The following is a 27,330-nucleotide window of genomic DNA, read 5'->3' on the forward strand; positions in this document are numbered from 1 at the left end:
TCTTGCGGGGGACCACAGCTCCTGCCAGGTCTCCTTTGGTGGACCTGCACTCAGCTACTGCTAGGGCCAGAACCCAGAGCCTTCTCCAGAGACCTGGAGTCTCCTGGTAGATGGCATGTTGTCTGAACATCATTGTCACACAAAACCATGCTGGGCCTACACAAAAGTTGGTGATTAATGGCAGCACTCAATCTAATCTCTTCAAAAATGTTTGTGTTATAGCCTGCAGCTCCCTCTCAAACCAGTTGCCAAACAGCAGCTTTTTCTCTTTGGAAGAGCAGGTGTGCATTTACCTGATCTCCATCTCCATTGGTAGATATCCAGGTTTGGACCCCCCGATATTAAGTGTGTCACTTCTGTAAGCTACAGTATAAGTAACAAATCATGGTCACTTTTGGAAAAAACTAAAATGACTTAAAAAATTTAACAACCACGTAACAATTGTTGGCAACAATAACATCAAAAATGAGAACCACAAATGCCCCTTTTACCATAAAAATAAATGTTTTTTTCTCCCCCCTCCACCCCCCGCTTCCCCCCTTCTCTGCTTTTTCCAAGAATTACTATTACTTTTCCCACCAGCAAGCAGATGTCCCCCTCTCCCCAGATTAAAGCCCATTGCTATGCCAGCCATTACCTATATGCACAAGGATGAAATCCCATTTGGGAGGGGGAATGCAATAATTTTATAAACTTTCTCCTGCATCTTTATAGTCATCTGATTTCTGTGAATTTGGCTGAGGAACTTTTACAACAGTTTGTTCAACTAACCCCTGGCTTAAATTTCTTATACATGTCTCTGGCCTGTGCCATTCCTAATGCACCTTTAATGGTTGTCATGCAGGGAACTCACTCCTTTGACCTGGGAGTCAACACTAGGTGTGTTTGCTACAGCATCCTCACGATCGGGGCACAGTACATTTTAAAAGGGTATGAGTGTCTCTCCTGTCTGCAGCAGAGATGGAGACAACTAAGGAGGCATCTAGTCCTGGGACCTAATGGTTGTTCTGCCGCAACCCGATGCTCCTGGGAGAACCGCTTTACCTCAGCTCCCCCATGAGACAAACACTTCATACCTAACCCAGCTCAGGGCAAGATGAATATTAATTAATGCTCAAGTCCATGAGATACCCAACTCCATTAGCTTTACTCGACCCATCTAACTTCAGCCACCTAAACTTCAGGCATTGTGGCTCCATCACCAAGGCGAGGAGAAATCTCCTTTCCTGTGTGAAGGCAGGTGCAGATGAAAATTGCCTTCTAGGGAAGCCCCTGACCCCCCCAGTCCCGGCAGCAGTGGGGCAACCTGCCGGCAGCAGGTGCCCAACTTTTAGGAGGCTGCAGTTTGTAAGCGGGGTCTCACCCTGAGCACATGGCCACTGCAGTCAGGGCTGAGCCGCACCCCAGCTGCGACTGCTGAAATGCTCAGAGCTACCCCTAGGCTCAAAGAGAAGACCACAGGCGGTACATTTATCTCCCAATTTCTTTGTAATCAAATTATTTTGCTGCATGGGGAGGGGGAGAGGAGGAGGAAGAAAAGAAAATGCTTTCTTCTAACCCGACAACAGACTGACAGCTACAGCAGCCCTGGAGGCTGTGACTCCCAGTTTCATACAAGACATTAGGAAGAAAGGCAAAAGTATGGCAAAAGTACCATGGCAAAGAAATTTCTCAATTGCTGAACCACTGAAAAAACTTTTTTGGAAATAGGCACTACCTGAAACATCTCATACATGAAAACCGGGGGACACCCAGCCTCCTCGTGGTCTGACTGAGGTCTCTCCTTGCCTGGAGTCTCTAAAATGAGCTCACAGCACATCACTTCCAGGAACCAAGAGAGAATTTGTATAGGTATGCTCAAAGTGACAGATATTTCCAAGGAATGAGAATTTGTGCCCTTCAATATGAAAAGAAGGAAAGAAATGTCATGCTTCGCTCCCAGTAACCCAAAGAAATACTGAAATAGTGTGGGCAACAGTCTGCTGCTTTGTGCTGGAAGATGGGAAACAAGGAAGCCAGGCTCAGTCCTCTGCTGGTTGCTATGCTTCCTTTGGAAATCCAGTTAAGTGCTCTGTGCTTCAGCGTCTTCTGACCCAACTTGATAAAAACATATGAGATCCCCTACAAAAATGCACTCTGCTAAGTACTACCACCGAGTATCTGGGGGACTTGCTCTCTGGTGAGCACCACAGGTGTTCACACTGGCTGTGCACGGTGACTGCTGTTTCCTACCGGCGTCTCTAGCCCAGGGTACCCACTGCAGGCGGTGTAACCCCGTGGCCACAGGCCATCCCAGCAGGATGAAGAAGCTGATTCCCACTGCTACACTCCACTGCAGCACCCAGGCCTCATCTGGGTCATTTTTTAGGATGGTTAAGATTCATGACATGCCAGGATTACCACCTCTGAAATTTGGTAACATCAAAATCCTGACCTGGCATGGCTCAGGACCATCTTGATCAGAGGACAAAGATCTCAAGACTCTACTTTTTTGGCTCTCAGTTTAAAAATCTCTATGAGTTTCAGTATGTCCCATGGTGTTTAAAACTAGCCTCTTACAGCAGACTTAGCATTTAATTAACACAATTTGCATTTTTTCCTCGCTCTTTTGTCTTACTTTCATATAGCATTTAACTAGGAAAAAACCCCACAACTGCTTCTTTGCTCTTTTTGGTTTTATTGTTGATGGAGAGCTTATATCTTAGGGAAATACCTTATGAAAATGGTTTAGTGGAATTTATAATGCAATTAGTTGCAAAGATTTTGTCTCTGGAAATGCTGTGATGGCAGTACTGTCCTAAATCAGCATGATCAATGTGCACTGCCTTAACATTTCCCTACACAAACTTACTGTCTGTCTCATTGTAATAAATAGATTATTAGGTTCCTTGGCACTAGAAATTGGTTGATATTTTGAAGAAGGGAAAATAGGCAGCAGTGAATTTTAAAGTTGTACACACACACATGCACACACTCATGCATGCGCTGCAGGAGAAGAGGCGTGCAGTTAAATCTCTCTGGGTGGGCTCCCTGTGCTTTCTGCTCAGAGCTTTAACCCTTGCCATTGTCTTGCCGTTCTTCGCTGTGACAGTACAGAGATGGCCAATGACTTTCTCCTTGGCAGACGTTCCCCCACTGCCGTATGGGTTATGCTGTCAAGGTCAGAGTCTCCTGACAACTTGAACTCACTGGAGTTATTGTGGGAATGCAAAGAGCCTCCCGCGCCCATAGGTGTTCCCACCAAAATTTGTAAGTCCCAACGGGAAAGTCATTGCCACCACACAACTACAGTCAATCACAGAAAACAACACAGACCAGACCCTTGCTCACAGCCCAGCTCCTATGAGTGCCTCTTCACCCTAGCTACCTCTGAGCAGAGTCCCCAGTATCACAGTGGCCAAGAAGCGGCAGCTGATGACAATGCCCAATAAATCCTCTTAAAGAGACAATCCTTGGTGCTTTTGCAGGGACTTAGCTGCAGTAGCTAAGCTGACTAAAGCAGCGCAGTGAGCACTAGAGCTCAGGCTATCCTCACTAGAGGTTTCAGAGAAGGAAGAAAAACTTGCCTTTGCTGCCTGAGCCCTTCTGTGCTACCATCCTGCACTGTGCAGGGAGATGTGTCAGTCATCCAAGCACCCACCAGACCTTACTGATGACACTTTTCCTGACACTCAACCTGTATTTTCCCCTTCTCGCTGTCTGCTCCCTCCCGTATCAAACACTAATGCCTCCCCTTGCCAGCAGCTACAGCCTCTTAGGAGTGGTTGCGCGGTAAGCAGGATCAGAAAGAACCAAAAGCCTGATCAATGCTTATTGCTGAAACACCACTTGCAAAATCTCTGTCACACACATGATGCATTTTAAACATTGAGGGAAACATATTTCAGGCCCTCATTTTGGTCCTATCCTGCCTCGAGAAGAAAGAAGCTTCTGGTAGTTGGGCAAGCATAATATTCCCCATCAAAAGTGAGCCCAGACTCTGAGCTAATATGAAAACCTGTGGGGCGTGCTTAGGAAAAGCGCTCCATTCAACTAATAACTAGAAATTCAATATGCATCAATAGAATACTTTTACCTGCTTCCTCCCTCACAGTACGAGCCATGCTATACTTGATATAATTTGTTTCTTCTGGTCTGTTCACCACCAACCTCAATTCAAGAACCTGTTAGCAGAAGGTAAGCCACCAGCATGCACTAACCCAACCAAGTGGATCACTCGAAAGCAGACACAACTTCAACTGCTTTCTTCAAAAGACCCTTCATTATGTTGTGTTGGCATATGACTAACATATAAAAAAATTTCTCTCACTCAGGAACTCTTGTCAAGCAGGGATGTTTTCAGATGGACTAAGGTGGATGTGGTTTTAAGAGAAGGTAGAACAGCAGCAGCTTTCTCCGTTATATGTGATCTGTCAACTAATCAAAAGGTCCAGTCTTGTTGCTGGTGGATTGCATGTCTACGCCAAGAACAACAGAATCCTCAGTATTTCAATATTTACAGAAAGACATAAACTAGGTTTAGAGATGTCCCCTTGTGTGCTGCTTTGCCCCTGGTATTCACAGCAGAGGCAAAACACTTAAACGCACTCACAGGCTGTTTCTCCCAAGGTGAAGCCAAGTGTTGGATGTGTTAAAAAGGACTGTATTGTGCCATATGCATACATATATAATTTTGTTCAGCTTTTTGCACTGTTGTTTTTAGCCTAAGTCATCATTCAGGTTTTCCATTTGTTACTTTTTTCTCCAGCAATGCCTTACCACTACTCCCCCAAATTCTGCCTCTGCTCCAGATCATTAAGTCACAATCCACTGACTTACTTGCTTACATTCTCCCAACGTATCAAAACATCTTCATGCATAACAGTATGGGACTTCCAGTACTACTCCCATCCTACAGCTCATGTGTAAGCTGTATAAACACTTCTTACAAACATAAACAAATCAATTGTTTCAATTTTTCAATAAATAGTTCACAAAGATTTCAAAACTTGATTTAAAAAGATGAACGTCTCCCCACCCACAACTAAAAGGAATTCCATATAGTTTTTCAGAAGCTATAGTGAAAAGAATGCTTCTAAAAGCACCTGATACACATACAGCTGATACTAAAATAAGGCACACAAAGTAGTTCCCGCAGGGTGACATGCAATGGCAAGATTTCCTTAATCTTCTCAGGCAGAAAGCACTCAGCTTTCTGGAGCTCAGCATTCTCTTTGAGGTCCAGATCTTATTTTCTATTTTGGGGCTGGTGTGTGGGAAGAGTCAGCAAGTTTCCCAAGAGTTTTGTAGGGTAATCTTCACCAGCTACACAGCACCACAGTCCCTGTGAAGTCAGTGAGCAAGCACAGTTTCCACCAACCTCACAGCTTCTCCACTATTTCTCTGTCAACAGGTATAATTGCAGTTCTTTCACCTCCCACCACTTTCCACTTTAAAAAGGTAGAAAGGAGAAAGAAAAATTTGGGTGACCTTCCTGGGCAGCCTCAAACCACTGTCTAGCATTTATGGTTAAGCTATCACCACTCGAACCTCTGAGTAAGTGCAGCGTGCACCTTTCCAAGGGGCATGACTCATCAGAGACGTGTCGCCTGTGCCAGGACTGCATAGTTGAAAGTTTCTGACTTGCAAGTTTGTTTGTAAAGTTAAATGTCCCAGTCTACTACAAAGAAAAACTTCCTCTTTCCTTCATCACAAAGTGGTCACAGGCACTAAGGAACCAAAGGTAACAACTCCAACCACTGCTAACCCTGATCATCCACTGTGGACACAGGAAAAGGTCAAAAATCAGGGTCTAGGTAGCAGACGGCAACTTTGTAGTCAACCCATTCGTCTTAGCAATACCCAAATGATGCCCATGTGCATCCTGCACCCTGCCTCTGCAGAAATCAAGGACAACATTCCCACTGAGTTCAGCCACACAATTAGCCCTACAAGAACTGAGGTAGCCTTTCCAATTTTCCTTGGGATGGCATCCAACAGACTTCCTGTATCAACAGTGGGATAGCCATTACTTCCCCTCATTCCCCAGGAAAACGGAGGGATAAGGGAATTGTGCAATGATGTAATGAAGCCAAGATCCAACATTTAAGTTCTTTTGTGCTCCTCTTAAGTCGTTTGTGTCTTGCAGTGAAATCAAATTGAGAAAAATGTTTTTTTTGATGCAGAGCAGCTCTTTTATGGAGCTAGCCATGCCTTCTTGTTAAATGACTTAGGGTTGTGGAAATGTATGAATGCTACGAAACATTTCCCACAGCTTGTACATCTCTGGAAGTACCAAGGCAAAGATCTTAGTATTATAATTAACCAGTAAATTTGGAAATAATTAGCATAATAATTACATCTAAAAAACCCCAACATACAACTAAAATAACCTCTTTTGGCAATAATTGACACCAAGAAAATAAATGACGTCTGGCCCACCCACATGCTCCCTTTCTTCTGATCAACTGGATGCCACGACACTGCAGTGCCTTTCAAGCTATACGTTAGAAATGACCCTGGCAAGACAAAAAGTTGCCAGAAAGACCTTATGAGACCTATGTATTTACTGCAAGCTAAGAGTGGTTTTTAAGACTTCAATGATTCTTCTTTTTGATCTTAAACATTTGCTTAGTGTCTTACACTAAAAAAACCTGCCTCACTTGATGCTTTTGTAAAATTTCTTGAGCTCTGCCTGCACCCAAGGCAAAGGTAGCAGTGGCCAGGGTTTATGTATTGAGTTTTTTCAGATGAATTCAATACGGCTCTTTGCAGGATTTACAGTGAAGTGTAGATGTACAGATGAGGAACCTATTTTATATATAAGAGATACAAAAAAATCCCACTGGGACACTAAACTTATGATTGGATGTTCTTTTTGGATGGAAGCTTACCATATTTTTAGACTGGAAATTCTTTGTTCACTGTTCCTGGTAAATAAATTAAACAACTCCCAAATGATGGCAGCATCTGTAGATGTGCTCAGGTTGACAATGGAACTAACATTAAATTATAAGACAATGAAGAGCTAAAGTTTTCTGTAGCTATTTGAAAATTGCTATTTTACCCTTATACTTAGGAGGGACTGAGGTTATATTACTGCCATTTCAAACTTATAAAACCCTTCAGAGTTGGCAACATAAAGGACCATTGTCAGAAAGATGCATTGGCACATCTCTGACTTTAAGCACATGAGTAAGATGAAAAACAAAATGAAGTAAGATGACAAAACAGTAAGACAAACCGAAGCGAGACCCTGCTTAGAGCTAAGTCTGGGGTTAAGTATTTGCCTCAGCTGTAAAGAGAAGGCCGAGGAATTGGTGGAAGTCTTCCCACTGGCAAGTGCAGGTGTCTAGCCTAAAGCTTGCTATTTATGCCTCGCTTGCCAGCAATTTGGTGGTGGCAACACCCATGACGTGGTGTCCAGACAAAAACAGAGGAATTCAGGGCTGCCCCAAGCTGCTTCCCAATATAGCTGGTGCACAGGATATAGCAGACATGATCTCAGCTGCGTGGGAAGGTGCAAACTGTCTCCTTGCTGCACTACTATGCCTTGGCATATGCCCTTCCTGGGTCCCTCACGTATACAATAGTGTTACTACAGAGATTCATCACTTGAGCTACAGCACCTGCCCTTGTGCATGCTCTAGTACTCAGGCTAACTCACCAGAGGTATAATCACTGCCTTCTAAAACTAAGTTTAATAGTTCACATGGGGTGCAGATGGCCATCTAGAGCGACTGGGCTCTGCTGGGCTTCAGCCGGTGGTAACTAATGACTAACCAGAGCGACTGGCCGTAGGTCTGTGCGGGGCAGGCGGGTCGGAGCCAGCAGCCCTGAGTTTTCAGACAGGTCTCAGAGCTGCTCGTTCTGGTGAACTACCAACACAAGTCATGCAGTCTGGTGCCAGCCCACAGTGCTACATTTAGACTGAGAATTGCAAAGGTGTAACTGCAGTGGCATTAAAAAAAGAAAAAAAAAAAAAAAGAATAAATGTAGTAAAAATAGAGATAAAAGTAAAAACTGGGCCTCATTTGCCATCTGCTAACTCCATTCAGTCTCTTATAGTCCTATTGCTTTCCAAATATCCCCCACCCTCTAAATAGCCGCTTTTTGATTATTTTCCTCAAGATTGCTTTGTTTTCTCCCCATGTTGCATCTCACCTTGTTATTTTCTCTCTACATTTATAACCTCCTCAGGTCATTTTCCATTATTTCTATACCAGTGGCTGGTTTTTTTTGATACACCTCCCAATTTAATATCTTCTGCTAGTTTAATTAACACGCTGGCTGCACCCTCTCCAAGCTCATTAATGAAGATATTAAATAAAGCCAAACCTTGCATTACTGCTTGCGGTGCCCCAAACAACTCCCCCCCATAGTCCCATATGTTCCCATTAACAATTGCCCGATGTTCACAGTCCATTAGCCAGGTTTCAATCTCTACAGCAGCATTCCTGTCCAAGCCAATTTCTATTTATAATTCACAGTATTATTTAATACACCAATGCCATCCTCTTCGCTTTAGGTGTATGGACCAGTGAAGTTGCTTTTTTTAACCAGCTGAGAATCTGCCCTGATGCAGCCATCTCATGCTTTTTCTTCATTCTCTAATGCTAAAACTCTCGCAAAAAGTGATCATGTTGGATTTCTTACTGCTCAGCTGTCAGTTTAGCCCAGCCACCTTTCATTTCATCCACGTATGTGATATGTTGCCTCTCAGATATTAACTCGGATTTGCCTGCACATTAACACTGACACAGATTTGTTTCAACGAGCTTCCACCGCTGTAACTGAAAGTACAGTCAAGTCAATCCCATTTGTTTCTCTTGGTTTCACTCTAGTATGGCCTTGACTTTGCCAAATTTTAAAGACCAAGTGGGATTTAACACCCCATTGATATGCTTTGTTGAATGGGGAAGGTCCAGGCATACTCTATCGATTGTGGGCTTGTTTGCTTACAGATATTTTGTCTTACGCCCAAATCCAACTGGCGTTTCCCAGACAGACTTACTGGAGCTACTTGTGGGATTTTAGTGCATTGGACTTTGTTAGCTTAACAGTGACTCAATTAGCTAGGAGGAAATTGGGCTGCTTTCTTACAAACGCTTTTGTATTACCTTTGCATTTCATGGCACTGGGGGTTTGCCCAAGATCCATGATATTTATAAAGGTAATTGGAGTTGTTCATTAGCTGCGTCTCACAGACTCTGGGATACAGTCCATCTAGATTCCCTCATTCATGGATTTTCAGTTCTTTCCTTTATTCACATGCTTTGCGCCAAATGTCAGGACAATATTAGAGCTGATTTAATGAGGATTCCCCCAGCTATAGGGGAACGCAGGCAGAGCTACTCCTGCTTACCCTATGCCAAACCTATTGTGCATATATAAATGATGCACCAGGGAAAGGTGGTGTAGCGTTGCTGCAGCCCATGCCGTGGCAGCAGCCAGCACATCCTGAGCAGCCCTGAGCTCTCAACTGCTCTTTAGGACAGGGCGGTCATGGTTCAGGAAAATACATCTAAGGTATTTTGGCTGTCCTCTCTCAGAGCTGCCAAACATGTTCTGGACATTGACACCTAGTTCTGAATACTGACACAGCTGTCTTTAATTTGTATGGATGCAGCTCCATTTCTTTATAATTCTACTTAAAAATCCATTATTTACTAGTGGAGCTGTTCCAGAAGAATGCAAGGCAGCTCCCCTCCAAGTGTACCACAAAGCTTATAAGTTTTCTGGTATTTATTGTTTGTCTAATATTATCCGCTCCCTTTACTTTAGCTTCCTGCCTCTTTCATGTCTCCCTTTAAACTCTTCTGCAAACACATAATTAATTTCTCCTGACCATCTTGGCGGCACTGAAGATTTCCCAGTTCAGCTAATGCACATACCACCGCCAGCCAGAGCTTTGAGGAGACAAAGAGGGAAGAACCACTTGCAAGCACCTGGACCGAGGGAGAACTATTAACTTGTAGCAAATGAAGGCAGGGTATACTTGAAATATTCCTCTTCTGACCAGTAGAGGGAAGTCATGTAAATACACAGCAGTCAGCGCCGCGCAATTTTGTAATTCCCATTCCTGAAGTTGTTCTTAATTGAATTCTCCTTCTTCCAGCATAGGTGGGTGGGTGGAGACAGATACATGTCAACCTCAGAGAAATTAGGAAAGGCAAAATTTTCAAGAATAAGGTAATACTGATCATTACATTGATCGATATAGCTGGAAAAATCAGATAACTTCTTGGACACATCTGTCTGTCTTCAGGTCTGAAATAATAGCTCACGTGTTCAAAAACCTGCCAGCTTTTCCCAGATATACTAATTTATCTAATTAAAAACAAACCAAAACTTGTCTGCCTACAAACCTGTCTTGCCTGCATCCACAAGTTATCACAGCTGCCGTAACACAATCCCAAAGAAATGCTAGCATGAGCATCCATGATGACTAGCCTAGCTTGTTAGAAGGCAGAGCATGGACCATATCCCTGACCTGGGTGTAGAGGAGATACACCTGGTTGTACAAGGAGGAGGAGAGAAGTCTGAGTCAATAGAGAAAAACATGACAGGATAAATATCAAGCATCTACCCCCAGCATCACTTCTCAATATGGCTTAAAGAGGAAAATAAGTCATCCCAAAAGCTGGACTCTCTCAAAATGCAGGGGGAGGAGGAACGATGTGGATTCCCACCTCACAGTTAGCAGCAACAGCCCTGTGAAGTCACGAAGGGTTTGTATGATAACCAGATGGAGCGGGGACCAATTCCCATTGGAAGACCATTGAGAGCAGCTGTTTAGCATCCCAGAGGAAGCAGGAGCAAGTAAACATTCAGATCCAAATTGGCAGTTTCCCCTACTCTTAAATAATGTATCTATGAGAGGGAGATATCTGTGACTTGCACACAGCAACCCACTGAGCCACTGCTGGCATGGGGTGAGGACACCTCCATGAGATGCACATCACTCTACTGGCACAATTATTCTAGGACAGCCACACCTCCAGGCATGCTTGATTGCTCAATTTGGCTTGACCCAATGATATAGAGGGGAGAAAAGACACTAACAGATTTTGACTGAGACACACCACTTAATCCTTTTTTCCCCATCAGTAAGCTCTCTTGCTTTCCCTTCCCAGCAGGCATTATGTAAATTGAGAGTCCCCTGAAGTGATATTTGCAACTGCAGGATCATACAAGAAAGGGCACAATGCTCCTTTCCCAATACAACCCCCTGCCCCTACTATTCTTTTTCAAATAATACTATACTCATGGCAAGTACTAAATATATGTACTCTACCATTCAAGCACCTAATGTTCTTAAATGCCACTTAGTTCAGGGCAAATAGTCTTTGTTAAACATGAAATTCAATGGGAACAAAATTTATGTTTCAATCTGATTCTATATATACATATATATATATATAAATAAATATAATATATATAAATTTTTCCCAGCTGATTACATCAGCTAAGTATCTCTCTAAACCACCATGCAGTTAAAGCAAATACTTAAGGGAGGCTGTTGATAATTTATTGATGATGTTGGGTATCATCAGCTGCTGGATTATGTCTGAAATTTACTGCCCCTTCCTGGGGCTTGAATGATGCACAGTGAAGGGGTCACCAGGAAAAGAAAAAAACTTATATCACAGTGCTATCGGTGTATGCGCTGTGACCACTACAAATAAATGGGTTAGCCAATTTTAGTTGAAGTAGCAACATATCAAATTAAGCAATAGGACACCGAAGCCTTAAGTTTTCCATGGCAGACAGAAACAAACATCCTCAGAGACCAAGGCTGACTTAGACAAAGATTCCTCTAGGGTACCTGACAGTAGTTAAAGCTAATTTAACTTGAACAGCTGGCTTTCTCCCCGCTATAAAAAAGGTGTGATTTTCATTGTCAATGAAAATGACCATCACCAAGACAGAAACATTTCAAATCCATACAGGGATCCACTTTCCTATATGCTGAGCTTTATTTCTTTTTGCAGTGTTGAAAGCCACACGAAACTCCTAGCCTGTTTTATTCAGAAGGATTCTTCTTCCAAAGACAGAATTGGTTTCTGTTTCATAACCCTCCACATTGGTATTTTATTGCCATGAATTATTTGGGATTAGTAATGAAGTGTGGATCACAGTGTCCCGAGTCCTTCACAGGGGTTGTCTGCTCTGCACTGTTATTTGATTCTCAACAGCAGCATTCCCACTTTATTAAAAAATATTCATTGTGGTTTCTAATTTATACAGAGTCCCAAGTGATCTACAGAATATTCCCCCATTTTCTGGTAGCTGCATTTATATTTGCTGTATAATTTTGGGCAAGTGCAGAACTCAACAGTCTCACTGAATTTAATGTGCATTACTCTGATGTTCTCCTAGGAAATTCAGGTATCAGATGATATATCTAATATTTAGTTTCCCACTTTCATTGCCGTATCCTGCAATCTCTCTCATTTCTCACCTCATCTTCCCCCACAATAAATTTGTTCATTGACATAAATGACTGTTTTGATTGAGCACAAGTTCAGTGTTTGGCCCTGAGCTTCATTGAGAGCAGTGGTGATGCTCAGAGCAGATGCAATGCTCCTCAGGTGCTTCCTCACCTTATTTGAGGCATCAGCATTGAAAGAGTTTGACTGCATGACTCATGACTAAAGCTGTGTTTAAGGAAGGAAGGACAGACGGAGGTCTGTCCAGCACAATCGAGAAGAAAATCTGCAGAATCATCATCATAACCATCCTGAAAACTTACATTTCTCACTAATCCCATCTGGCCTGATCCAAAGGCGATTGGATTTTGGATTTGGACCAATGTGCAGATGCCTTTGTCTGTCCAAATCCCATGTAGAATAAAATGTTGGCTCTTTTTATTGGCAGAGGATTTAGCAATAGGAAGAAGTTCGGTCCAAACCCTTTCTCGATGTGTGGCTGTTCCAAGAGCTCCTAATTCACAAGGGTTCAACCTTGACCACACATTCTCCTGCTTCCACTGCAGGATCATCTGGTTTTCCATCAGCCTGGCTCTAATAAGTAACTCACATGAGTAAGTCCCTGAGTAGCTGAAGCAAGATGTTAAAAAAAGAGGATTTCCTCTCTGCTTTGATAGCCAGTTATTAACTGAATGACATGGCAGTACTGGGAAGGTTGTAGGTGGTTCTGTAACCCATCATGCCAAAATGTGAAGAGCAGATAATTTTTATTTCATTATGCTCTTGTTCTGCACAATCTTCAATATTGTCAGAGTACTGTATGAACTTTAACCAATTAATGAAACATGAACTGCTTATTAGGTGACCCAAAAGGTCTCTTCCCTACAATCTGTGAATAACAAATCAAAATCAACGTGCTGCTGCTAAATGCATATGCATGAAATCTTTTAAGACATCATGGCTAAAATAGCTAATAATAAATCTCATAGCATTCTTGAGAAAGCAAAACAGGAAGGGAAAAGAAGCCAGCAAAAATAAAACACTCTTCTGCAAAACACTGCCTAGGCAAGTTAGCATCAGCTAAGTGATCAATAGGTCACCATTATGTATGATATTTACATCTGATCTGCATTACTGCATTGCTGTGCTGAAATGTCCAACAAGGCTCAAATCAGCCAGCACTTCCTTCATTAAAATCTGCCTTTATATAAAATTCACCTTGATTTATGAGTTTGCATTCAGTGCTGTACATTTGAATGTAATACTGCCAAACTTTCTACTGTGTTCACCTGCTGGTTGAAGAGCAGAGATACTTCAAGATGAAAACAAACTAAAGATGATTGCAGAAGGCTTATTATTATCAAAGAATGGAAAATAATAGACTAGTGCATATGGTCAGCCTTCTGCTACCATCATGTCACTGTGCATTATCATTTTCTGTTACTGAAGAGTAGTCTACACACCATGCCTTTCCTTAATCATGGATTTATTAACTCTTTCAAACACACACACACACACACACAAATCTACAATGATTCTTTTGCTTTCATTACCTAAAAAATGTTGGGGGCAGTTTTCTTGGTATCTGCTGAACAGAAACTTACTTGGTTTTAGAATCTGGAATTTCAGATGTTTTCACTTTCTTTCATACATACACATTTTAAATTCAGATGGGCCCATATCCAAGCTCAGTCCAACCCTCATTTTCCAGAAGGTGAATTTTAGCTCCTCCATCATTTGAATGTTAATTGTGTAGCATCACAATAAAATCACACACGCTCCTTGAAGGCATGAAAAACTCCCCAACTCCCTCTTGACCCTTAGAAAAATCTGCCAGTTACTCCTAAATATAAAGCTGGCTAATAACAAGTTCTGTAAGTAATTACACAGCACAGAGCACACAGAGCCTTCCTCTTATTGCACTAACGCTATATGCTTCAAGGGAACACTGAAGAGAGGCAAGTGCGTAGTATTAAATGAGACATTTTCAGTCAAGGGTTTAAGAGGGCCAATAGAGAAGATGAAAGATGAAGATAACGAAATATTCAGCAGGAATAGAGGGAAGGGTCTTCACTTGATAAACAGAATTTACCCTTTCTGTAAATCTCTTTGCCTCATTTACCGCTCTGAAAGTGTATGACTTCAAGTTCTTCTCGGCCAGTAGCCCCTTGCTCCCAAACATTTAGTTTTGGTCTGTCCAATGACTGCGGATTTATGCCTTTGAACTCTTTCACTTCCTAACATTCTATAAATAAGCCCCATCTGGTCTATCTCCTTGTGTCCAAGTCCCTTCTTCCCCCAGCCTCATACAGTCCCAGTTAGCTAATGCCTTCCTTTAAATAAACTAGACTTTTCAAAACTTGATCTAATGCCTAAGCTCTTTATGTCCCTTGAAAGAAGACTCTAACAGCTGCTCACTGTTACTACACACCAGATAAAGTATTCAGAGATGGGTCTATCGAAGAGGTCAGCTCCCTCCTGATACTGCATTAACTAATTGCTGCTATTTTAAACTTTGCTTAGCTTTGTTATTACTTCTACTCCACTGCACCACTCGGCATAGACATATTGCATTTCATAACCCATTTACCCAATTGATCAAGATCGTTCTGCGAACAACTTCATCCTTCTAAATTTTAACCATTCTGCCTATTTTAGCCTCATCTGATAACATGTGATAGCACGATATAAATCACAAAGAAAACGTTAACACAAAGCCAACCCTGTAACTGCCTGCTTTTGACCACAAAAATAAATTGGTCTCTTTTCTTCATTGTTTGCTATGTAAGAAACAAGGGGATATTCTTGCTCATCTCTATTCCTGCAAGCCTTTCTCATCTGGGTTTTCCTATTGACTTTGCCACAACTACTCACATAACTGAAATGACTACTCTCACAGTCTGAAGCTTCCAGGATCAGGTCCCAGTTCTTTACCTGTCTTAATAATTTATTACCTAACCCATATATGCACAGTGTGTAGAATAATACATCCTGTGAAACTTTGTTAAAAGCTTCTGAAAATCCCAATATGTCTGCTACTTCCCTCCTATCTAGATCAATATTTATTTAATTTTAAAAAGGAATCCAATTTGCTTGACATGATTTACTTTCCACAAATCCATGCTGACTAGCATTATGTTGCTGCACCCTTATTAAACTACATGCAACTGTAGCTTATGCTTCTAGGAAATGTGGGTTTGAGACTGCATTTGTAGGCAGCAGGATCCTCTGAGGGGCTGCAATGCCCAACAGAAGGAATTCAGCACATGCTTACTTCCAAACTGGTCTTATTTTCTAGCTCAAACTTTAAACACCAAAATAACATTGACTCTTTTCAATTTATTCAATGCAAGCTCTTAGTTCTGATGCAGATTCACATTGCAAATCATGGCCATGTATCAGGAGTTATCTTGTGCCCAGCATTATAAAATCCCTACATTGAAACAGTCTCCAACACCCAGGGAGTTTAGACTGTGGCAATGGTCCCACCATTGATCTGTTGGGTCTCAGCTATAAGCCAGGACCGATCAGCAGAAACAGACAATCAGAATCTCAACAGCACGTAGCTATACGAAGGAACAAGCAGCTGCAGTTTCCCTGCATTTTGCATTCATGTCCCAAATAATGCTCCGCACTCTTCAAGTAACCTTAGGTAGGCTGTTCCTCCTGTGTGATGTGAAGCCCCTCCACCCATCCCACTGCTCACTTCTCTGATCCCACACTTCACCTGGGGACTGATGCTCAAACACAACGATGCACAACTGTCTCAGCATATGGTGCCCTGCACCTTTAGTCCTATCTGCTCAGGTGATGGGTGGCATTCTCTTTAGCAAGCAGACATACCAACAGACTATGCCACTTCAACGCTCATCTCCTCCGAAGGCTTCAGCTCCCATTTCTGCTGCTATCATTGAATTCTGCATGGCTGCCTGGAGTAAGTTCTGTCCAGTACTGATAGAGGGGGCAGAACCCTCCCTGCTTTCTCATTCTCTCCAGTCTGGCAGTTCCCAAAGCATTTCCAGAATCTCATCCTACAAATACACACTTTTCCAGCTATTTGTCTAATAAAGTTGCCATTTTTATTCTTCCTCCCCTCCGTTTCCTCATACCATGCACGAACAATGCACTGAATTGAGCTCTTACTGATTTCTTAGAGGTCTATTTGTATACATACAATAGTCAGAATGGGCTGGAGTATCTTGGTATATACGTGCCAGACTGGCATTCATCAGAACTGTGAAACAGAACAAAATCCCATTGCGGTAATGGGACTTTTTACCCCTTTGTGACAGTACAGCTAAATGCCCCTTCAACCCCACATGTAATGCCGACAGCTGGGCACAGAAATGCAAACCGACACAATTCCAACCATGATATAAATACAGAATTTGTTCAGGTAGTATCAAGCTGTTTGTGGTATTTCTTATCAAGTACCCTACCTTGAACTCCATAGGGGTGTACTTCTCGTTCTTGGGAGTTGTGTTGCCCTTGTAATGGAGATGGTTGGGAGTGGTTGGGTGGATAACAGTCGACTCCTGGGACTGCCTCTGACAGCGCTGGCAGTACACGTAAATCACAAACGTTAAGAGGCTAGAGCCAAAGAAACAGGAGACCCCAGTGGCAATCAGATGGATGAGACTAAAACCTGCAAGAGAAATGACAAGAGATGCTATTTTTAAAGAACAGCCTTTTCCCTCCCCTGACAAGACCACAGGTGCAAATCAGAGCTACAACATCATGGGCTCAACATTAATACGCTGTTGAAGCCAGTCTTACGTTCTAACATAAACTGACATAATCTCCCTGCAAATCAGTCTCCCCACTCCAGCTCTGCCTTGTGCAGTTTAACAGGTTCATGCATTGTTTTCTCAAAGCTCCCTCCCTGTCTCTTCTCTCTCCCCTCTATTGATACTGAAACTAAACATTATGTTAAGCTGACAGCTAAAGAAACGAGCCGTACAAACAATGCACATTAATGGATTCCAAAGCAAGCGCATGTCATGGAAATAAGGGGATAAAAATGCTCAGTGTTTCTCTGAAGGGGAAGGAAAGCCCTTTTTGTCAGCCGCCCAAGACACCTATGGGACTGTGCATAGGGTGGGGGGCATACACATTCCTCTCCTGTGTAATCCAAGTATGCTCAGCATTTTTGCTTATTCACAGCCACGTCTGCACTGCCACCGAGGTGTATTTGTACCGGTAACAGTGAAATAGGGGTCCTCAGGGGAATGGAAAAGATAAAGTGGACAAAGGAAAGGGGGGAACCGCTTGAAAAACACCTGTTTGTTTTCTCCACAAACTGCAAAGATAGGAAGCCAGCTGCAGGCAGGTGCCAGCGGGGTAGCTACAGTGCAAATATTTCAAACAGAGGAGCTCTTGTACTAGAAAAACCTCCTACAGAGATCTCCCCACATGGGATTGCAGCAGCACCCTCCAAGCACAGCGCTGACCTCTGGGAGGGGTTGTAGTATCCCACGTGCTGGGAGGTACCTAACTCCCAGCTCCAGCTGGTGGGGGGTAAGACAAAATCAAACAGTACTCCTCATTCCTCCCTCACCTCAAAGAGTCTCAAACCCCACGGTAAAACCAACCACCAACAGATCTCCGCTGACAACAGAACAAACAGTAGCGACCTTTACAGCCACCAAGTTAATGAAGCAACCGGAGGCAATCTTGGGTGGCAAAACTTTATCGCCTTGTTGTCTTTTGCTATGTGCAGGGGAGAATCTACGGGAAAGGAATCAGCAATGACGACTCCAAATGCTATTGCCCTTCCTCTGCCTTTGCACTGTCGTCTTTCAAACAGGAATGACAGGGGCCCTAGCGCCTGGAGGGGGGACCCTGACTGCTGGCCCCCAGGGCAGCTGTGCCAGGGGTCAGCCACATCGGCTCGGTGGCAACTGCAGCAGCAAAATTCCCATAATACTTAAAGAGCCAATTCATTTGGACAGACTGCTGTGTTGACTTGACCGTGTGCACAGAAATGGAAGGGACTACTCAGACAGTCGCTTAAAATGAGGTTCATTCTTAGTCTGATCACGGTGTGCATTTTTTTGGTGCCATCTTACATTTTAACTGATATGCTTTTCAAATAGAGAATTCTGCCCATTAGTCTATGGCTCTTCTCTAATCTTTAGTTTAAAAATATCCCCCTGAGTTTAAAAAGAACAAAACCAATAGAGTTCTACGGCAAAGTAATGCACTTCAATCATAATTACAGTAAGGAACATACAGAATTTATTAGACTGATGAGCTACATTTATTTTTTAAACCACACTATAAAATTCTATTGCAAGATTACCACTTTCTATTGTGGTTTAGATGATGGTCCAACAAGCCAGCAGAAAGATAATAATTTCCTACTAAATGTTACAAGAGTTTTCCAAAAAGACATTTCCTTTCTAAAAACCTCTGCTTTACATCACTCATGAGAGCTAAAACACAGAATATGCAACTGTGCTCAGTAAAGCTACATGACACACTGCCACATTCTCCTCCTGCCCAGCTTTGCTTACATTGCAGTGAATGTTTCATTTCACTGCTACATTTGCAACTCGCCACAGTTGGAAATCCTTTCTAAAACATAAAGCACTCTTATATTTCACTCCCACCTTTGAAAGACCCATCTGATTTTTCAGATTACTTTTAGCCATATCTTAGGGAAGAAAAAACATTTTTTTCTCTCTCTCTCTTTTTTTTTTTTTTTTTTTTTTTTTTTTTAAACCCTAGAATTTGTGTGCCCAGAGGGAAAGCTTTCTGGTTCATCTCTCTGAAAATATAGATTTTCTGAGATGTATCAACAGAATTTCTATTTATTGGCTCCTTTGCCAAATATTACAGACATTAGGTAATAAATAAATAATATTAGCTATGGTAAAATGTAGATTGCAACAGCAAATACAATGGTGGCAGTAAAAGAAGGAAATGTGGATTCAGTGCGTAACAGTAGAGTACAACATGTAGCAAGGAGTCCAGGAACTGCGGCAGACACGTTGCACCCTCTGAGGGAGGAGCGATACAGAAAGCCAAGTGTCACATTGCAGGTGCTGAAATTTTAATTCCATTGATTGCTCCACACTCACAAACCGGGAGGCCCCATTTCCATGCCACAGGTGGCAACCTTTTTTTTGCCATGATCTCCACAGAGAGAAGAGATTTTGGCAGCCTGTGAATCATCTAGATTTCAGGAAAGTAGGGATGTGATGCTAGCAGGAATTGACATGGTTGTTAGTGTGAAACTAGCATTTTAAAATGTCAAAAGAACGTGCCATTTTCTTTCTCTGCATTTTTATCATAGTGGCTCCTGAGGCAGTGGAAAAGTTACACTAATGACTGGATCATTTCAAGTTACATGCAGGAAGGAGGCACAACTTCTGTGAGAGGTGAGGACCTGAATGAAAGCAAGTGCTTGGAGGACAAGTATAAACTAATCTCATCCTATATCAGCAAAGAATCTATCTAAGAGTCCCTGTTTAGTGAAATCTTTATAGGTTATTCAAAAAACACCTGCCTTCAAACAGCTGGAGGCTTACAATGGTGGGATGAAGAATATCCCTTCATTTCTCCTGAACCATTTACCCTGTGAGTAGACAGAGACAAGCAGGGTGCTCCCGGGTAATTAATGACCCTCAATGGCTAACCCAGACCCCCAAATAAATAAAAATCTTGGAACTGACAAGTGGACATGTGATACATTCCTCCAGTCTGACTCAGACAGCAAGACTCCAGTGGAATTAAGGCTATCAGTGGGATATGAGCTGTATAGATTAATGGTTTGGTTGATACTGCACAGGGAGAAAAGAAGCCAGGTTAAGATAAAAATAAGATATATAGTTAGTGGTACCCTACCTCCACAGTTCGTGCTCTCATCAATGCTGGAGGCTGGCAGGATCACTAAACAAAGAGAAGATGATTGGAGAAAGTTGTCATTTTGCCATCACTTCTTCAAGTAATTAACCCCCCTGTGCTCCAGACACAAGAAGGTGCTCACATGTCTTGCAGCAAGCCGAGAGTCTCTCTAAATTGAATGATAAACTCAGAGTGTGAAACACATGCAACAAAACCTCTCTGAAGACCTGTTCCAGTACTGTTACCTGATCGCTCTGTAGCTTCTTCAGTTTAGGGGCAAAAAGATAGCTGAGAAAACCATGAAAAATAAGAACACCATTGCCTAGAGATCTCGGAGTTTTAAGTCAGAGCACTGTAATCCAGAAAGGAAAACGTGGAAAGGGGTTATTCAGTCTAGACCTATATCAGATATTTGCCTGAGAGATTCAGTTTCCACAAAACACAGGGTGGAAGATGTTGATGATCATCTGCCCATCAACAGTGTCACTCTGTTAGGCCCTAGATTAATCTCCCCACTTCACATGCAAATTGTCTTCATCTGCTTCACCTTATTTCTTTGCTCTTTTGGGATGCTTCTTTTGATATCTGAACTCAAGGGTCTTCTCTTACCTGTATCCATACTCAGAACATAGATAATCTTTATAACCCAGCCAGAGATGAACTATCCAAGGTAAAAGCTTCATTTCAGGTGAAGCAATACTAATTATTTACTACAGTTCTGAGTAATTGTATTTTAAAGAAATTCTAAACTACCTTAAAGGAATGCCATTAGGCTGTGCCTGCCACAAGGGGCACAAATGTTTGTTTGTTTGCTTGTTTTTCTAGAAGCACCCAAATACAATCTATAGTAGAGAAAATCTCAGCCTGGCTTGACAGTCTGGGCACAAGCTGCTCTCCTGATCGGCCCGGCCCACCCTCTCCCTCCCCAATGACACTGTACATACCGGGAATTTCATTATACAGGCAATCTTGGTACTGTGTGCTGTTTCCAATGCACTGAGAAGGGTCTGGGTTGTGTATCTCACAGTAACGACTGCGGTACTGGATACCTTCTTCATTACACAAGCTCCACTCCGACCACTCTGACCAGCCACCTGAAATCCAAGATCAGGAAAACACACAGACAACTTCACCAAGAAGGAAAAGGATCCCTTGTAGATACCAAAATTCTCCCATACTGAAGAATGTCTGAATTCTGGCCTGGGCCTCTCTCAAACATCTAACCCAGGGTCCTTTAGTGGATTTAATTTTCCTAATACAAATAACAGTGCAAATTTCACACCCTACTTGTCAGGTTGTAGTTTTCTTAGCAGGGACTGAACCAACCCTTGGTGGAGCACTGTGCAGAACAGAGCTGTCTTAAAAGCTCCTGTATCTGCTCTCTGGTTAAAGACATGCAAGGAGCTGGATGGGGCAGTGCTGCACCAGGACCTCCAAGTTTTGAGATGGTCTCCCAGGGATAGCTCAAGCAGCCAGCACAAGTTACAGCAGTTAGTTTTGCTGAGGTTCCTAAGGGAAGGAGTCAGCCTGCACTAGATCAGAAATACACAGAGGTGTTCAAAACCAGCACAGATGTAAACCCTGTCCTGTGCGTTGTAGCACATGCTCATCTGCCTGTCTGTGCAAGAAAAAGGACGGATTGTCCCTTCAACAGCTGTACAGATTGATGCTTTGTGACTCCTGGTTTTTATCTTGTAAGCTTCCACATTGAAACACAGAGCTCCTGCTTTTTCAATTACTTTAACTGGATCAGCCATTAACAAGATTTTGCCTGTCCAGGACCACAATGCCAGAGCATGGCCTAGTGAACAGGTAAAGAGAAAGGTGATGCACTGCAGTTGAACACTGGGACATCCCCTTCTTCCCTGGTTCAACAGACATTTACTGAATGGACAGAAAAGCTTCTAACTGGTGGTGTTTCTGATTTATTTTTTACACATTTTGCAGATGTGCCTTGCTCCCACCACCACTCAAGCCAACTGGAGCAGGGATGAGAAGTGGCTACCTTCACATGGGTGGGTGTTGCAAAGGGCTTCCTCAGTGTGCAGACCGATGCAGATATCCTCTCCGCTAGACGGAGCTGGATTGGTGCAAGTCCGCGTGCGCTGATAGTGTCCTCCTCCACAGGTTGCTGAGCAGTGAGACCAAGGAGTCCAGCAAGACCACGAGCCTTTCACTGAAGGACATTGAAAAGCAAGAAGAGAGGTAGATGCCTTTGGTTACTCCTCTCACTGTGATAAAACTGGAGACCCCCAGTATCTCACCTTCCAGATCCACCCTGCCCAGACTAGCTAGCAGTTTCTTGCACCCCAGGACATTTGGGCCTGACAACAAGAACTTCATATCAAGAGAGGGTCATATCAAGAGAGGGTATGAATGTGCTGCACTCCATGGATGCAGAATGAAGTCTATGTACAAAAAGACTCTGCAGCATAAAGTGCCAAAGTAGAAACTATTTTTCAGGGTAGTCATTGAAATCTGATCTCTTCTGTTCTATTCTACTCTATTTTTTATTCTATTCCACACTTTTTATAAAAGAGCATTGTTTTTATTATTATATTGCCTCCTGATGCTTCACCTGCAGCAACAGCAGATTTACTCGGGGGGGAAAAGTGCTGTACAACCTAAGCAGAGCTTGTGTGGCTTCTTTCTGTGGGGGCCCCGAGTCCTTAAGTTCCAACCTTCAGGAAACAGGAAACTCAGAGGCTTTATTTATTACCCCTGCTTGTTTTGTGGGGGGGTGGGTGAGACAACCTTTAAAGGTCCCTTCCAACCCAAACCATTCTATGATTCTATGATCTGAGCTCAGCCCCATAACAGGTTAATAATAAAACTAGAGAGGGAATTAAGGTCCCTGATTCCCCAGCCCCCCAACCCCTTGTCAGGCTTCTAGACTGCCTGATTGCAGGTCCACATGCCATTAATTCAGAAGATAATAACCTGATGATTTAGTGCAAGATAAACCCAGGATTTGTGTATACACATTGAGTGAGGCAGGGGAGGAGGGAGACACAGAGAAATAGTAATCATGCACTCAGAACAGATTGTAAAACATCATAGTGTCCAAAGGGAGAAAACAGCACAGAAAAAGGGCACAGACATTAGTGAAAAGCCACTGAGAGCTTCCAAAATAGTACTAATAGCTGTCTTTATAGTGTTCGAGTTATTTTCTTTTTATAGGCCATAGAGTGCAATATTTGACACTCCTGCTACACTTTTGCTGCACATTCTGATCATATCTGCATTGGAATTTTATCTTTGTATTGAATTTTAGAATCATAATACTACCATTATAACATAGCATTTTCAAGTGTAGGCCACAAACTATATTGCCAGAGGTAGATAATTGCTAGAACTGCAAGAGGCAAGGTTATTTGTGTAAGATCATTTAAATTTAGTTCAGATAGTTATTACAGAGCAAAGAGATGGGTAAGTAAGAGAGAATACAGTAGTCAATGGTCTATTATTACTATTCTGGACCAGGAGTGCAACATAAACATGAGGACAAACTCGAAAACCAGGAAACCAGGCAAGAATACTCCCTGCTGGCTGTGCAGGAAATGGTAACTGATGTCAAGAGTAGATGCCCATCGCAAGAACAATACGTAAGCAGGAGAGGGGGAAGAAACAAGTGTTCACAAGAAGAACCGCCACATCAAGCATCTCTATACAGTCTTAAGCCACATTTATAAAGTCTGTCTCCTCATCAAGGAGCAGAAGCACCGTGATGCCCTCCACTGGATGGAGCATCAAACCTTGAAGCAAACAGTTGCTAGACAACCCACGATATTATTTCCTCTAGAGGACGTGGCTGTGTTACCCTCTGAGCGGAGGTGAAACTTAAGTCATAGCACTAAAGAACACATAGATGGATCATTACAGTACCTTTCAAAAAAATTACAGAAAAATCCCCAAATTAATAAAAAAAAAAAAAAAGCAACTTGGTAATACCAATGATTTTTTTGGGGTTGGTTTTGTTTTGTTTGTGGGGTTTTTTGTTGTTTGTTTTGTTTTGTTTTGTGGCTCTACCATTAAGATGGGGAAAAACACCTCCGAATTCCATGCAGGAAGATGATCATGGTTACCTGGGCACGGATGTGGATTGCAGTCTTGGTACTCCATCGCTGACCCCACGCAGGGCAAGCCACCGTTTTTAGGTTCAGGGTTTGTGCATGTTCTCTTCCTGATCCTAAAGCCCAACTCACAGTCCCTGGAACAGGAAGACCAGGCCCCCCAAAAGGACCAGCCCCCATTGATAATTCGTGCAGAGGTCTTACCAGTCTTGAGGAGGTCATCAACAAGAGCTTCAAGGAAAACAAACAAGACACCATGAGATCACAAATTAATGCGTTGTTGGGATTTTTAAAAGGGCTTCAGCCCATGAATAAAATCAGGGTTTATGTGCCCTGGGGAAGAGTTTCTACTGAAAGCCCCTAGCGAGAGTTCTGTTCCACAGGGTTACAGCTAAGCTAGATGCAAAAAGAAATCTGTACACACACAAACCGAGTCTACTGATAACCTTGATAAATGATCTTACTGGGCAGCCAATTGTGGCAGTCAAGGCTGCGTCCTCAGTACATGCCTGGCATCACGGCAGTACTGAAGGGAATAACCCCAGAGGCAGTGCACAAGGGGACTCCCAGAGAGAGGAGCTCATGTAGCACGTCCTGTCCTGTAAAATGGTTCTTTTCTTCTCTACACCCTTATTCCTTGCCTGTTCTCTTTGAGACAGCCTGACAGTAGCGAGACCAGATCTATACACTGCCATAAGCAGAGAGCTCACAACCGTATTGATCTCTAAGTCACAGGGCTCTCTCCATCCCTCCATTCTGCAGTGACACTAGTTGTATATGCCGAGACTTATGCGGACACAATCAGGCTCTTGTTATTCTGAGAGGATTTCCCTTCCACCACCAAATCTAGACTCAGCCTATAGCTCCCCCAGAGCTGGCAAGACGTACAGTCAGTATCACACACTGCTGAGCCATCGTTGGGGCAGAATCGACTCTCGGTTTTCTTCCTCCCAAACTGCAGCTCATGGGGATCAGACAGCTGGGCACGACACGTGTAGCGGAAGCGCTGCTCCTGGCGGGCACCGTTCTGGGTGATGTTGACAGGCATCCAAGGGGTCCAGGGTGTGTTCCTGCGCACCTCTGGGCAGCTCTCTGGGTTGCAGGTCTTATATTCCTGCCAAGAAGGAAAACCGCTCTCTCCTTACTTATTAAGCAGCAGCAGCCTAACTGAAAGAGATTTATTTACACTCCAGAAAACAAGGGGGTACCCTATGGGTCTAAAACAATCTCCATCCACCTTATCTGACCTCACAGACACAAGTCAGTGCCGGATACAACACAAAATGTGGTGACTCTGGAGGCAGTGGTGGTGCGTAGCATCAGGTGGATCTCAAGGGTGAACTATGTTTGTTATTTTCATGTCTCACTCAGGTTTGTGTTTCTTCGCTGACTCAAAGTCCTATTGGGATTTGAAAGCTTGGTACATTATAGACAGAATAATAATTCAGGCAATAGATAACAATAACAGCATAAAAGTTTTCTGCTGTGACCCTGAGATGCTGCTCTCAGGTCAGCCTAGAGGAGCCCCATGAGGACAAAATGTCAGTAAGGTTTATTCCTCAAAAAGTTTATTGTTTTATTTTTAAGATGGGTTTAGATTATCTCTTTTTACAGCTACTTTTGGTTGGTTGGCTTTTTGAACTCTCTAGTGAGGGCTATAAACCATTTGCCATCTTCAGTGTAGAGCATCCATTGAGTACAGACAAAATTCTGGCTGAGTAGGGATGGGGTGATTTGGGGTCTTTACAGTTCTCACCACCAGTGGGAGGAATTCCAGCGACCAAGACTGTGTTCTCTAGCAGGGGCAAAGAAATGTGAATGCTTCAGGACTTCATGATTCTAGAGCAAATGCCAAACAGCTTGTGAACAGATGGGAGGTTCCAGATCAAATCTGCTTACAATGAAAGAAAACTCTCCACAAAACTAATTAAAACAGCTGCATGAAACAGCTGCCAGAAGAGGAAAGGGAAAATAAAGAGGGAAAATGGGTAGCCGTTGCCTCACTGATGGGTTAACTAGGTGTTTGACCTGTTGTTTACTCAAGTATGACAGTGAGACTCATTTCTGACGCGTGTAGGACCTCTTTGACTCAATAGGATCATCCTTGGGAGTGGGACAGAAAAAAAAACAACACCAAACCATAGTGCTTTCACAGAAAGGACCTGATATCCAAGCCTACAGTGGCCTAAGGAAGTCCTCCGTACAGCGGTCTGTCCCTGCCTGTACACACACACACTCCCACCCGAACCCTGCCTTAGGGAATCAGCCATCTCTCTGCTTCCCAGTTCCTTTCAGCATCCTCTCCAGCAAAAGCTGAGGATAGCATTTTCTTCTAGCTTGACAAATAAAACCAAGATGGAGAGAGGAGTTAAATACCAAGTTCCTAGATGCTAGATGTGAATCGCTGCCCCTTATGCAATGCCAATAAACAATACATACCACAGCACAGCCTGGACATGTATTTCCATTTTCACAGGACCTCTGCCTTGAATGAATCCCTCCACCACAATTCACGCTACATTTATTCCAAGGACCCCATGAAGACCAAAAAATCGGTAACGGACATGGACTGTTCTCATTACAGAATCTGAAAGAAGAAAGTGCATTGCTCAAAAAACATCCATGTCAGCACATCTGAGGGACAAAATGGTGATGGACAGAAGACTGCACGGTGCATGTGGGTGCAATTCATGCATGCACAGGTCAGCAGAAGGCTGACACAGCAGTTAGATTAGCAATATTACTGCTCCCAGCAGAGAACTGTACCCTTTGTACAGAACAGAGAGTGAATAACCTGGCTGAGACAGTTGGAGTAAATGGTCAAGACTGTGTTTTTGAAAGTGCTCTAATCTCAAAACTTTTAGGTACTGAATTCACAAAAGAGCTCATAAGCTGAAGCCCATGAGACAGAAAGAGAGGGAGTGGATAGTAAACATTTTCAGTGGGACGATGACTCAACAGTGATCTGTCACTAACAGCAGCTTCACATTGACAATCTT

General features: G+C 43.0%; 1 protein-coding gene across 5 annotated transcripts in view; it reads right to left on the reverse strand.

Moving 5' to 3' along the window:
- Positions 1 to 27,330, reverse strand: part of SEMA5B (semaphorin 5B) — a 281,838-nt gene that overhangs the window by 6,495 nt on the left and 248,013 nt on the right. For 3 of the 5 annotated variants that reach the window (XM_056349625.1, XM_056349623.1, XM_056349624.1), the window contains 7 exons: positions 26,771 to 26,918; positions 25,220 to 25,445; positions 24,344 to 24,562; positions 22,264 to 22,434; positions 21,203 to 21,352; positions 20,259 to 20,303; positions 16,850 to 17,055 (listed from right to left, as the gene is read on the reverse strand). In XM_056349625.1, coding sequence (XP_056205600.1) covers positions 16,850 to 17,055; positions 20,259 to 20,303; positions 21,203 to 21,352; positions 22,264 to 22,434; positions 24,344 to 24,562; positions 25,220 to 25,445; positions 26,771 to 26,918 — 1,165 coding nt within the window. Of the gene's footprint in view, positions 1 to 293; positions 364 to 16,849; positions 17,056 to 20,258; positions 20,304 to 21,202; positions 21,353 to 22,263; positions 23,826 to 24,343; positions 24,563 to 25,219; positions 25,446 to 26,770; positions 26,919 to 27,330 lie in introns of those variants that run through there. The other 2 variants (XM_056349626.1, XM_056349629.1) reach the window with 2 other exon arrangements.

This window comes from Falco biarmicus, chromosome 8 (assembly GCF_023638135.1).
Source record: "Falco biarmicus isolate bFalBia1 chromosome 8, bFalBia1.pri, whole genome shotgun sequence".
NCBI classification, from domain to species: domain Eukaryota; kingdom Metazoa; phylum Chordata; class Aves; order Falconiformes; family Falconidae; genus Falco; species Falco biarmicus.